General features: G+C 34.3%; 2 protein-coding genes across 2 annotated transcripts; one reads left to right on the top strand and one right to left on the bottom strand.

Moving 5' to 3' along the window:
- Nucleotides 1-218: 218 nt before the first annotated feature.
- LOC102596557 (pentatricopeptide repeat-containing protein At1g10270) lies at nucleotides 219-4,413 on the top strand. Its single transcript, XM_015309529.1, has 2 exons — nucleotides 219-2,067; nucleotides 2,743-4,413. The coding sequence occupies exons 1-2, from the start codon at nucleotides 297-299 to the stop codon at nucleotides 4,080-4,082; spliced, it is 3,111 nt and encodes a 1,036-aa protein (XP_015165015.1). The 5' UTR covers nucleotides 219-296; the 3' UTR covers nucleotides 4,083-4,413.
- Nucleotides 4,414-5,742: 1,329 nt separating this feature from the next.
- LOC102579219 (uncharacterized) lies at nucleotides 5,743-10,561 on the bottom strand. The gene is made up of 2 exons (XM_006349228.2): nucleotides 9,356-10,561; nucleotides 5,743-6,688 (listed from the first exon to the last, which is right to left on the bottom strand). Exons 1-2 carry the CDS (start codon nucleotides 9,905-9,907, stop codon nucleotides 6,047-6,049), a joined length of 1,194 nt encoding a protein of 397 aa, XP_006349290.1. The 5' UTR covers nucleotides 9,908-10,561; the 3' UTR covers nucleotides 5,743-6,046.
- Nucleotides 10,562-14,586: the final 4,025 nt, after the last annotated feature.

Genomic DNA, 14,586 nt, shown 5'->3' with positions numbered 1-14,586 from the left:
TAACATAATCTAATTTAACTTTAAAAATTAATCAAATTGACTTTCGAAAATCCCAACATGACAAATATTTTTTTTTTTTTTACTTCAAAGCGCAACATGACAAGTAAAAATATAGGAGTATGTATTATTTAAGTTTTAGAAAGTAGCATACGGTGATTGATCAGTGTTATAGGTAATACAAAAGTTATATCAACCACACATTAGTATTCCTCAGTTAAACCTCTCTATCATCATCTCATCTCATCTCTAGGGTTTAAGCTCGGTCATTTCAGTGTTTCACCTAAAACCTCACCGCCATGGCACTCTATGCCATACTCCTCCGCTCTCTCCGCCGTTCCTCCGCCACCGCCGCGGTCTTCAGAACTCAAATCACAACATCCGTTCACAATCCTCAAAACCCTAATTTCCTTCTACCTCAGCGATCATTTGCTTTTTCATCTGCAGAAGAAGCCGCCGCTGAACGGAGGCGTCGGAAGCGGCGGCTTCGTATTGAACCACCAATCAACGCCCTCCGCCGTGATCCACTCCCCAGGGGACCGCCTTCTCCCGATGATCCTCGATCCCGTCTTCCTGATACCACCTCAGCATTGGTGGGCCCTCGGCTTAACCTTCACAATCGCGTTCAATCTCTTATCCGTGCTGGTGATTTGGACTCTGCAGCTGCCGTTGCTCGTCACGCCGTTTTCTCAAACACACGGCCGACTGTATTCACATGTAATGCTATCATCGGTGCTATGTATCGGTCCGGACGGTATAATGATGCTAAGGCACTGTTTCAGTACTTTTTCAATCAGTATAATATTATTCCGAACGTTGTTTCATACAATCATGTAATTGTGTCACATTGTGAAGCTGGTGAGGTTGATGAAGGCTTGAAAGTATACAGTCATATTATTGAAAATGCGCCTTTTAGTCCGTCTGCTGTGACATATCGCCATCTTACCAAGGGATTAATTGATTCTGACCGTATAGCTGAAGCTGTGGATTTGCTTAGGGAAATGCTTAATAAAGGACATGGTGCGGATTCTTTAGTTTATAATAATTTGATATTGGGATTCTTGAATTTGGGTAATTTAGAGAAAGCGAATGAACTGTTTGATGAGTTGAAAGAAAGGTGCACTGTTTATGATGGGGTGGTGAATGCTACTTTTATGGATTGGTTTTTCAAGCAGGGGAAGGTAAAAGAGGCTATGGAATCATATCGATCACTTCTTGATAAGAAGTATAGGATGGTTCCTGCAACTTGTAATGTGTTGTTGGAGGTGTTGTTGAGGCATGGGAGGGAAACTGAGGCGTGGGCATTGTTTGATGCAATGTTGGATGATCACACGCCACCAACATTCCAGGCTGTGAATTCTGACACTTTTAATTTAATAGTGAATGAGTGTTTTAGGCTAGGGAAGGTTTCAGAGGCATTGGAGACCTTCAAGAAGGTGGGGAAGGGCCTCAAGACCAGACCTTTTGCAATGGACGTTGCAGGTTACAATAATATGATAACCAAACTTTCTGAGCTTGAAATGATGGAGGAAGCAGAAAAATATTATATGGAATTGTGTAACAAGTCATTGAGCCCAGATGTCACAACTTATAGGACAATGATTGAGGCATATGTGAAGATGGATAATGTCGAAGGCACACTGGAGAAGTACACAAAGATGGTGGAGGCAGGGCTGAGAGTCATTCCAGTCTATGCTGAAAAGTGGTTTAATTTCTTGATTGAGAAAGGCAAGGTTGCAGAGTGCGTGCCTATTCTCACCAAGATGGGTGAGAGAGAACCAAAACCTGATGTGACAACATATGATATTGTGATTAGGGCACTCTGTGGGGAAGGTAATTATGATGCAAGTTCCAATTTAGTTATTCAGACCATAAACTATGGTGTTGGTCTCACCAGTTCCCTCAGAGAGTTCCTGTTAGAAAGTTTTGGTAACCAAGGTCGTCGTGAGGAGATTGAAAGAGTTTTTGCTACTAAACCTACTTACATTCCACCTTCTACACCACCTCGAGGACAAGTTCCATGGCTTTCACAATTGCCTAGACAATTACCAGGAACTTCTCGTGCTGCAGGTATTTTTTTCCATCTTTGGCACATCTCATTATTTTGCATTTTCCCTAGAATCATTAGTTTGAAGCATATATGTTTGGTTTGCATATATACAACTGATTGGTTGGACCACTAACATTTACATAAAAACCAAATCGATTGAAGTTTTTAGTAATTTTCTTGGCCTAACTAGTTTATTTTTTGTTTTCTAAAAAAAAGAAAAATAACTACTACCACAATTATTTAGTTGTATTAGTTGTAATAGTATTACAAGAGATTCTTATTCATTCAAATAATTTTTGAAAGTGTGCCAATTCTTAGAATAATATTTTAGAAACAAAGATATCTTATGACATGTATTCACTTTAATGACTTGTTCAAATAATTTTTCTAAGACAATATTCAGATTAATGAATATGTGCTTCACATGATCCAAAGTGGTTGTAACAATTTCACTTCCATCTTATCTAATGGAGTAACCTTTACTTAATGTTTTTGAAAAAAATATATTTTCTTTCCATTTGCATTATTCGGAAGGGATTTACATTTTCAAAATATGGTTGGTCTAACATCATATGGTTCACCATAGGCTCATTTGTCTCCCTAAATTTTTAGTCCTTAAATCTCAAAGAGGTCTCTCATACAATATTTGTTGTGGGTTTTCCAACTCTTGACAGCTTTTTAATGTCTTTATGCAGGACAACAGACACCACCCGCTTCTTTATCATCACAAGTGCAAGGTCGGCCTTCAGCTCTTAATTCAACGTGGCAACAAAATTCACCTCCCTCATTCGTTGGAGGACAGCAACAAGCTTCATCACCTTCTTTCATTGGAGGACAAGGATCATCACAAATGCAAGGCCAGCAGTCAGCACCTAACCCAAGGTGGCAACAAGCTTCACCACCATCTTTTGTTGCTGGACAAGGATCACATCAACTGCAAGGCCAGCAGGCAGATCCTAATCTAAGGTGGCAACAAGCTTCACCACCCACTTTTGTTGCTGGACAAGGATCGCATCAAATGCAAGGCCAGCAGTCAGCACCTAATCCAAGGTGGCAACAAGCTTCACCGCCGTCTTATACTGCTGGACAAGGATCACAGCAAATGCAAGGCCAGCAGTCAGAACCTAATCCAAGGTGGCAACAAGCTTCACCACCCTCTTTTGTTGCTGGACAAGGATCACATCAAATGCAAGGCCAGCAGTCAGAACCTAATCCAAGGTGGCAACAAGCTTCACCACCCTCTTTTGTTGCTGGACAAGGATCACATCAAATGCAAGGCCAGCAGTCAGAACCTAATCCAAGGTGGCAACAAGCTTCACCACCCTCTTTTGTTGCTGGACAAGGATCACATCAAATGCAAGGCCAGCAGTCGGCACCTAATCCAAGGTGGCAACAAGCTTCACCACCCTCTTTTATTGCCGGACAAGTACCACAGCAAATGCAAGGTCAGCCATCAACATTTGCAAGAAATTCGCATCAGGCATCACCTTCTTTTATTCAACAAGGAGCTTCACCACCGTCTTTCATGGCTGGACAAGGATCACAGCAGATGCAAGGTCAGCCATCAGCTTTTGCAAGAAACGTGCAACAAGCATCACAACCTTCTTTCGTGCCCCAAGATGCTTCATCGCACTCTTTCATGGCTGGACGATCACAGCAAATGCAAGGTCAGCCATCAGGTTTCACACACGTTTCACAATGGTCATCACCACCCACTTATATGGCAGGACAAGGAGGACAGCATCAAAATCAAGGTCCGCCATCAGGTTTCACACAAACTCCTTATAAGGAGGCATCACCTTATTCCATGGATGGACAAAGAGCCCATTCAATGCAAGGTCTGACATCAGGACCTGTTCATACTCCACTAAATGAAATCTCACACACATCCCAATCAGTTAGAGGTCCAGCATCAGCTTTTGCACACGTACCTGGGCAATATGTAAGACATCAAGCAACAGAAAAGGCCTCATCCCAAGGGGACAATATTGAGCAATACCAATACCCCGAAGTGGCACGCCAAGGGAGAATGTAAATTGGGAAGCATAGTTTCTCTGAGGGGCCTGCTTTTGATACAGTTATCTAAATAGGACTGCAGGAATAGAAACATCTTGATGTCAGACTATGGTCATGGATTAATATGCACTGATAGAAATCATTGACAAATTTTGTAGAGACAATTGATGGTTTTAGGCGATACTTGTGATTTGAGTTGCTCATAAGTGATCGAATAGTTGAGCTTGGTGAAACAAATTAAATTGTACTATTGGTGAGAAAATATATTTATTTACTCTACATCTTGTACACTTGAATTTTTCCCTTCATATCAATAAATTGTACTTGCCTCGTCAAAAAAATATCTTCTTTACTTGTTATTCTTTTTATTACTTGATGATGCCTTTGTTAAATAATGCACTCTATAATTGTCTAAGCCAGTAAAAAAAACACTTCTCATTCACATATCTGTAAGCTACATATATTGTCATTATGAATTGTTGATAAGCTGTTACTTGGCAATGTAAAGTATCTGTAGAGACATGGATTATGTTCAGAAATGACTGCAGATTGTTGCTTTGGGACTTAGTTTGCAGCTTTTGGGGTCTCAAGCTTCAGGACTTCAGTGCAAATGAACTTTGTTGGTCGTTAAGAAGAAAACAATGTTGCAAGTTGCAACATAAGTTCTATTATTTGCAGCAAGTCAATTCCAAGACTCTCTTTATACAGGTGAAAAGCTTTCTTTTTGAGCACCCATTATGATATCATCACCCACTATCTTGTGCTTGTTATGTCTCAGCAACAATGTCCAATGTTGGTTGATGATATGCTCGGAATAAATACCCTGCAAAGGTTTTCATTACAAGCTGAACCTTTCTGAGGTAATGCTGAGGTGTGCAAAAGTTTTTTTCTTGTCTTTTGGCTTTCAATAATACTCCCGGATCAAATGTTAGTTGTGTGATCCATCTTGCTGAGCTGAACTTAAATTGGTTTTGATGATTAACAAGCATCTACAAAACAATCAAGTCTTTTGGAGATACTGGTTATGCTAACTGAATTGCAGAAGTGTTATGCAGATATCGAAAGAACCAGATCCTTGACGACTGCTACTCAGAAGTTGCTACATGAATTTCTGCAAGGAATCTGTGGACAACAAGGAAATATTGTTGCACTTATATTAGCTCTTGGGTTGGTTAGGTTTGAGCAGTTTGATCTTTGATAGTAGCTCATTTTGCTTTTCAAAAGTATTGTAGCAGGTGATAATTGTTGGAGTATGTTTAGCTTTCTAGACTAGGAGTTTAGTCTGGCTACAATTGGGTTGATGGTAGGAGTTTATAGTGCCTTTGATTATTGAATTGCAACCTAAAACTGCTTGTGAAGTTGGTGAAAATTTGAGGTGATTTTTAACTCTCCTGAGCAAGAAATTTTCCACATAGAACTGTTTGTATACTTCAATTTGGTGCTCCACTTTCTGCTTGTGCCTACATCATTGATGTTAAATAACCAGGTTCTTTATATCACAAAAATCGAGCCAATTCACCCCCTCGTGTCTAAGGTGGGTTGCTAAAATAACACATTCAGCTTTATTTTGACATATAAGTTAGCATCACCAAAGTTACCTATTCTTGTGACATCATGGTTAATTGCTCCAAATACAGCACTGTTTTGCAGCAAAACTGTAATAGTTTTCATGTTAAAGTAAAGATGATATCTGGTACAAACTTTAACTGGAGATGAAGCTACAAAACATCTTGGATATCATTAACATGGTAGTTTACCCAACTACAAAAAAATAATGGCAAATTTAACGTCGTCTACACAAGAAAATTAGTACCTCCCCTCAGTTTTAAGGACCTAAATCCTCCCCAAGAAATTCTAAAGCATGTACTACAGGAGTCAAAAAACTCATAATGCAAACCTACACTTGTGAGCAAAGGATCTAACATCAATATAAATCACAAGGAAAGGGTGAAAAAAGATACCCTTGTCTCTCAAAAATCCTCTTCAGAATTCCATCACTTTGGAACTTAGGTTCAGTAAAGGTTCTAGAGCACTTGGATTAAACTTCCTAGCAAAGAGGTAACACACATGTGTCTTCTCTGAGTTGTATGCACATGCTGTTCCATTGTTCCTTATCAACTGTAAAAAACCTTCAGTAATATTTACCGCGCTGAATGCTGCAGGGTGAGGTCCCCCTAAGGACCAGTCAACATACGTCACTGTTCGGTTTGCATTTAAAGGTCCGTGGAACAATCGAATAAAAGTAGGAATATAGTGCTCATCTGGATAGCAAGCAGGCTTGCAAAATCTTCTGAAGATATCGTAGTATTTGGTATCTGAAACTACTCTAACAGCTAAAGTTCGATTCATCTCAAACCATTGCGACCCTTTTCGCCAATCAGGAAGTTTGATATCAGGTTTCATATGGCGGTTATAGCGCCCACGCCCATAGCGAGAAGGATCATCATATGATTCAACAAAACTATGAATGGATCCTATGAGATACTTGTAGACAGTTGGGAAATTGTAAACTGGAATGCAGCTCTCAGAAAGGAGGACAAACCGCTCATTTGAGAAGTCGAGCAGAGCATTGGCCATTAGCCTCTTCTCAGCATCAACAAGTGTTACTGATCCCCATTCAACATGCTGAAAAAGAAGAAGAAAATAGTTAGCTAACTGTTACACTGTTACATCAAAATCCAAAAGATCATTAAACATTAGAGAACTAGTGGATTAATGTCTAGCTAATAAAACAAAGGATTTCAATTCATTTACATAACTCTGTCCAATGTCCCCCTGCTCTGAATCTACATCCTGCATGATTTTTCAATCCTGCTGAAAAACCATGTAGTAGGTTGAGAGGACTTGAGTTCTACATTGATACCAAATAAATAAATAATGATAGCCCACACCCCCACATTAATACTATGTATCAGATAAGTATTGTTCCTTGCTCACTTCACATAGCAAAGTTTACAAAGAGGAATAGTGTTTGTACTACAGATGGCTATAACAAAGACATGAATAGCAGGGGTGCGCCTCGGATTGTGATAACTTGACTTACCAGAACATTGTGGGAAAAAAAGAGGTCTCCTGGTGTAGGTATTATGAAATCTTTGAGTATACAAAAAGCAAGAAAGAAAGATCCATGTCTCACCCTATATGAACCAATATTATATGCCTAGCCCATCTCATAAATATACAAGATAACTCGGTTCTTCTTAAGCGGTTCCAGTAACATGGCTCAATAGCTTATACTTGCATTGGTGTCATTAGTGACCTGAATGATACTTCTCCTAGCACCTAGGGCACGAGTTTTCTCCCTCATTTGTTCATAGCTGAAAAGTTTGTTCAAAGAAGGTTTGAAGGGTTCCACATGTTTAGGAAGTGAAATTCCAATTTTCTGATCCTTCATCAGTAACCTTAATCCTTTGATTTTCTCTCTGATAGCATTTGTAAGACACACATAAGTGTATTGAGGATATGGGTAACTGCTTTCTGGATGATTTCAGTTCCTTCATAAACCAAGGCAGGGTTGTATTTATATAGTTCAGTAATTGCCTCCCTCAATTCCCATTCCAAACTAACAGAAATCCATATGGGCACAAAGATAGAGGAAAAGGTTAGAGTGACTGTTAATCTGCAACTAATGGGAACTTCAGCTTTTTGGCTCCTCACTTGAACTACATACAAGACTGCAACCTGTTGCACCAAATATTACTAGTCTCCTCCTCATCAAACCTAATCTTAAGGAAATAGAGGTGCAGCCAGGATTTGGTCCACGAGGAGCCGAAAATGGTGTTACATACATACTTTTACATGCACACACTAAATGCAGAACCATAAAGGAAACACATTTTACGTATATGAGATATATACACATGTGTGCATGAATTTTTTTGGCAGAGGGTAGTGGGGCATTAGTAAGAAATTTTAGACACACATCAGGAATCCAATCCATATAGAAGATAAAACAAGGATCCATAACATAAAAAGGGGTCAAATGCTAAATAACCGATTGTAATTCTATATATTTTCTGATTTTTATGCCTTTCTCTCAACGAAAAGATCAAATGTCCAATCCATTTTATTTTTCTGGTTTTCAAGCAGGTTGGAATGTGTATTATCACAACAGCAGATAATTTTAAAGCCATTTCAACCAGCAATTTAAGTAAACAAAAAAAAGGCCAAGCCCAGATGGCATAGGGCTGAATCTCCTTGGAGAGGTAAAAGTGCTTCTCTTCCACTTACGACACCATGTTGACATCGGGCTTTCAAGCCCATTATTTCTACTTGTAACTGTTTACAGTCTTGATTATCGTAACTGTTTCATCCCCTTCCATTATTCGTGATACCAAGCATAGCATATCCATTGCGTCACAGGGTTACTCTCAGATATGGAAATTCTAGCAATAAGCCTCCCTCTGATTCACATCCCTCACAACATGATCACTCTATGAACTACAATCTACAGCTAGAACAGCATTTTTTTCCTAATAAATTAATCTACCTGTAGAGTATAATGTCTCCCTTATATCACGAATGAAAAGACAATGAGAAACAGTTCTGACTTTGCTTTTCCAATGCCATTGTAAATTTATTCACTTGAATATTAAGTTACTGAATCAGCAGTCCTGTCATCTTACTTCTATCTAGTGTTAATTTTGCAGAAAACAAAATCACAGTCACAGAGCTCAATAGTTCAAACTATACAACATTGAAAATTCATTGCCAACCTTGGCAGTAAACAGCAACATTTAATAAATGTTATAAAGTATGTTCTCATTATTTTCCTCAGAATATCGATATGAGAATGTTTCACCGTATATTTTTGCATATTGTCACAAACTGAAAATTTCCTCAAACTCCTAACAGACTGAGCAATTCAACACTTGCATCAAGAGAACTGATGTTACTCTTGTTTGAAATTTCAACTTTTAAACAGCTTACTAACTAAGTATTCTGCAACCTTCCAAATCATCTTGACAATTCAATGTGCTATAATTTTTATTCTTTAATTAACACCTAATAAGAACTTCATACATAAAAGAACTTTGAAGAAAGAGAGTGCATTTCAGCATCCTTCTCAAAAGTTGGGAGAAATCAAAAAAGTCAGCATGCATCTTTTATGCAAATATAAGTCATCTCTAACTTAAAACATTTCACATACTCCATGTGAAAGCAGAACCAAACTAACACATTGTTTTATGAAATAAATACAAAAAACATGCATTTGTCAAACTATCTATCACACAATAAGCATGAAACAACATCAATATAACAACTTTGAGTTCATGTCAGCAAGAATCATACCTGACTTGGAATTTGCCTCTTGTAAAAAACTGAGGTATTAGAAATACTTAGCACATACCCTGGGAGGGCATGCATATATATAGAATACTTATTCACATCCTGCCCTTGAAAGAACCTCTCCCACAATGGTATAAATGGTAACTGTCCCCTAGTCAAGAACATAAAGGCCACTTTAGGCACTCTCTTAAATGGAAACTCTTTCTTGTAAGGCTCTAATGAAGCTCTCCAAAACAATTCCTCATCTGACATTCCATGAATCAAAATCTTTGGCCTAACAAAACTATCCATGCTTAAACAATCCTCCTTCTCACAAACAGAACAATTTCCACTCTCCTTGCTCACTGTATCGGCCAATGCATTATTTGCTATAATCTGTTCAGCTTGAAAGGTAAAGTACCTATCAATATGTGAACTTGAAGTCAATCCAATAACTACTCCAATTACAAATACAATCAAAGTTGACAACACCCTTAAAAGACTAACTGATGAATCTCTTGTTACTGACACAGGCAATTTACCCTCTAGGTCTTCCTTTTCTCCCCTATTCCTCATTTTTTAACTCTCAGGTTGCAAGATCATCTAAAGTTTGAACCTTTCACAAGCAAAAACAAAACCCAGTTCCCAAAAGTGGGTAAACCAGCCAAGATTCACAGAGAAAACTCAAGAATGAAGTTACGCTACTCCATTAAGAGTAAATTTCAAAACCCAATTCCAAAATCGTGTAATTCGACCAACCCACCAGAATAATCCATCAAAATTTGAAATTGAAGAAAACCCAGATGAAGTTTCGCTACTATATTACAACCCTTTCAATAATTTGAAACAAAAAACCAAAACAAAACAAAACAAGAAATCTTGATGTTTTTCGATTGTGATCTACAAAATCAAGAAAACAGGAAGAAGAAGGAAAAAATAAAAGTAATTACTGATTTTTAAAAAAGCTGAGTTAATTAAAATTAAAAAGTGGAACTACCGGAAACAGTAAAATTGAATGATCGGAGGAAGAAAAAGGGGCAACGGCGGCAAAAAGAAGAAGCATTTGATACAGTGATTGTTAATATCTGAGAAGTAAGATACTATATGTATAATTAAGAAAAATCAATTAATGTTTATAATTAGATAATTAATTTGCCACTGAGTTTAATGCTGTCTTCACTTTGAATATTGCGCTCTAATTTTGGTCGTTTTCTCATGGTGATGTTTTTGACAACCTTTGTTCTTTTCACCCACCATTTTTGTTACGATAAGAACAAGACGTTTAATAACATTAAGAAATATTATCTCCGTTTTAATTTTATAGGAGTTTATCAGACGTGTATAATTATATTATCAAAATCTACAATTCTCAATTTCAATTAGAATTCTCGAAAGCTACTCGATTTTAAACCCTAACTTATGTCTATACAATGGGTATTATATTTCCTTGAAGAGATCATCTTAAATATTCAGTAAATCTCATAATATTTATAAAGAGATTAAAATATGTCGGGTTCTCAAATATTTTGAAGGAGCCACAAATCCTTTTCTTAATTCGAGAAATACGTCACTAACGACCCTCGAATCACGGAGAATTAAGGGAGGAATAGAATTGTACTCATATTGTTTTATCAATAATATTCTTGTTTCTTCCAATTTTGTTTATGATTGATTTTTTTTCATATATTTAAAAAATTTGGCTACTCTTTTATTCTAATTTTTCTAACATTTTTAAGACTCCAAGATTATATGATATTTTGGTATATTTCACATACTTTTGATTTATAATCACACGAATCAAAAGTCTTGTTTATTTTCTTAAATTTTGTGTTAAGTCAAAATCAAACAAATAAATTAAAACAAAGAAAGTATATCATAATTTATATTAAAATTTCTTGAGAGATATATTACGTTCAAATACGGAGTACTCATATAAATTTAATATAGTTAAATGATGTAACAATTAATAATTCATTAAATTTATGAAAGTTCACGAGCAAAACGATTAAAAGTACGTATTACAATTAACAGAAGTTAAAATGTGTTTAATCATATATATGTTATAATGACTAAAATTTGAATTTATCGGTATTTTAATAATTTGAATTATAAATTTTCCTATTTAAATTTATGTTTGGACATAAATTTTTTTTTTTTTTTAAATAATATATTTTATAAAATTATTGAGATTTCTTCACTTATGCTTCGGGATTGTAATTTATTTTTTTATAAGGAGCATATTATTAGTGAATAGTGGTCTTACAAGGTTGAATTTAGATTAATCAAATATCAATAGGAAACATTGTAAGTTTATTAATTAACCTACAAGACTCAAATTCACGTTAATCAAGCGAATAAATTTAAATATCCAATGCTTAAAGTGAAAATTAAATCACAACTTCGATTCTTTCCAACAAGAGAATTTTAAAGCAGAAAATTATTAAAAGAACAAAGAATATTATAAGGAGTTTTTAAAAATCCTTTAAAATTAAATAAAAACAGAACTTTTAAGAATATTTAGAAGAAGAAGAAAATAGGTTGCAAATAGAGGGAGAGGAGTGGTAATTATTATTTTATTACTAATAAAGAATAGTGTCATCTTTCTAATTATTTAATTGTACAATAATGTAATCTTTTTTCTAATTATTTAGTTAGTGCATTACCACTACTGGAGCATAATCATTGCAAGCTTCTCTTTGGCATTTTTTCTGAATTTTTATTTGAAATTTAAACACTATTGATGTCATATCCAACATGTAAGCTATGAGTTGTGTAATTATTTATAAGAGGTTGGCTAATAATATAGATAATTAATATTCTTTTCATTCAGTTTTACTTCATCAATATATTAAAAATTATTTTTACTTTTACTAATCCACTTTAATATATCAAGAGAAAGACAATTTTTGTAATAAAATATTGTTCAAAATTGAAATATGTGGTGTAGATATAAAAAAAATGCGATCATAAATGCTAATAATATATTTACACAAGTCATTTAACTTCTTATTTTTTTAAAAAAATAGAGTGGAATAAAGAATAATTACTACTTTAATTCCATTTTTTTCTTGGTTATATCTAAATGAAGGATTGGATTAAAAACTATGCATCGGAAAGTACAATGCGTCGAAAACACAAACAAACTTAGTTTAAATTTTCCAACCAAGTTTCCACATATTTGCGAAAAAATAGCAAGTGAAGCCTTTACAAAAAATGGAGGCAACGATTATAATGTGAGAAATTAAACTATTTAGCTGCATTTGTCGAGTTCACTTAACAAATTCATTAAGAAAATAATTATTGATATAAGTATTTAACGATATTATCTCTATTAATTGATGTTTAATACTCCCTTTGTCCCTATTTATTTGTCCAATTTTTCTTTTTTTACTTGTCCATTTTAACAAATAAAGAAAGGACAAAAAAAAAATTCTATTATACCTTCAATTAATTAATTTTGAAAAAGGTAGAACTTATTAAAAATCTTAAATTTTTAATTCATCTACTTTATAATAATATGAATAAAATGGTAAACTCACTATGTCAATCATTGTTTTCTTAATAGGTGTGTTAATTCAAAAATGGACAAGTAATTAGGAACAAAAGGAGTATTAAATTTTAAAAATAATTTGGAGAATAGTATTTAATGCTAAGGGTAAAACATGAATAATTTTTTATTTTTTTTAATATGTCAAAAGTGACAAGTAAAAATAAAAATATTTCCTCTATCCCTAATAACTTGTCCACTTTTGAATTGACACACGTATTAAGAAAACAATTATCGACATAGTGAATTTACCATTTATCCCTATTAATTTTGAAGTGGATGAATTAAAAACTTAAGATTTTCAAGAAGTTCTACCTTTTTTCAAAGTAATTAAATGAGGGTATAATAGTAAAAATTTTTTGTCCTTTCTTGATTTATCAAAATGGACAAGTACTCCCTCTGTCCAACAATAGTTGTCCATTGACTTGGAACACCCCTTAAGAAACTATAAATAGAAGGGTAATTTTATTACATCACCCTTTGAATATACTAATACAATGTCTTGAAAAATGTAATAGAGAAATGACTGTAATTAATAATAAGAGTAATTTAGGAACTAAGTATAAAATTATCCATGGATTTCATAAAGTGGACAAGTATTGTTGGACATCTATTTTTAGTATAGTGGACAAGTATTGTTGGACGGAGAGAGTAATTAGGGACAACTAAAAAAGAAAAAGTGGACAAATAATTAGAGACAAAAGGAATATATTTTAAGAATAAAGTGACAAATAAAAGTAAACGAGGGAGTGCAATAAATTGTTTTCTGCTTTATTTTCATTTCAAATCAGTTATCAATATCATATCAACCAAACGAAACTATTTAATGTGAGTAAAGAAACATCAGAGCAGGTACTAATTTGACCAATCAACGAAGGTTCATATGAAGTTTCATTTTTCATACTATTATACATTTTGAAATTAAATACAACCGCCCGGTAAAGTTAAAAGTTTGAATACATTCAATAAAATTTAATGTATAAATAATTATGAAATTTAATTTATTATTCAATTATTACCATTTAAAATTATCGTTAAATATAACATGGTGTAATTAATTACTTATGAGTGAGCAATTTCTGTTCATTATCTTTTGAATTTTGAAGCCATAAAGATTAAAATGAAACCTTAGAACAAGTTATGGACAAAACAAAGAAACTAGCGCCAAATTTTCACATATGAGAGATATATCTTTAGTAAATGACCATTGTTTTGAAAAAATAAAATTATGGACATTTTAGACCATAATCTAAAAAATCTTATTTGAAAGTTTGTAAATGTTATGAGAAAATGTTAGACTACGATATAAAATTTATATTCTTTAGATGACTTTGAATGTTTTGTCAATCTCAAAGGTTATATTTCGACCGTTTCTAAAAAAGGGAAATTATGTCGAATAACAAACATGTAGCCTATATTAGGTACTATAGCTACAATTTAAGAAAATTGTAATTCACGGCTACAGTTTCTCCAATTCTTGTTATTTGCCTGATTTGTATAAATTCATCATTGTATAATTCAATTCCTAATTGTAGAAATCTAAAATCTTGTATATGCTTACCCTAGCTATTTGTATACGATTTATGAAAAAATCACAATAAATTACCCTATTTGTATATTGGCAAGAGAAATATACAAACGGAGTTCTGAAAAATCCTTATATGTATAAATACATAATTTATATATACTTACCCTATTTGTATATTTA

This window comes from Solanum tuberosum, unplaced genomic scaffold (genome assembly GCF_000226075.1).
Source record: "Solanum tuberosum cultivar DM 1-3 516 R44 unplaced genomic scaffold, SolTub_3.0 scf00105, whole genome shotgun sequence".
In the NCBI taxonomy this organism is placed as follows: Eukaryota; Viridiplantae; Streptophyta; class Magnoliopsida; order Solanales; family Solanaceae; genus Solanum; species Solanum tuberosum.
The sequence above is the reverse complement of the archived record's forward strand: the minus strand, read 5'-3'. Positions and strand labels throughout refer to the sequence as shown.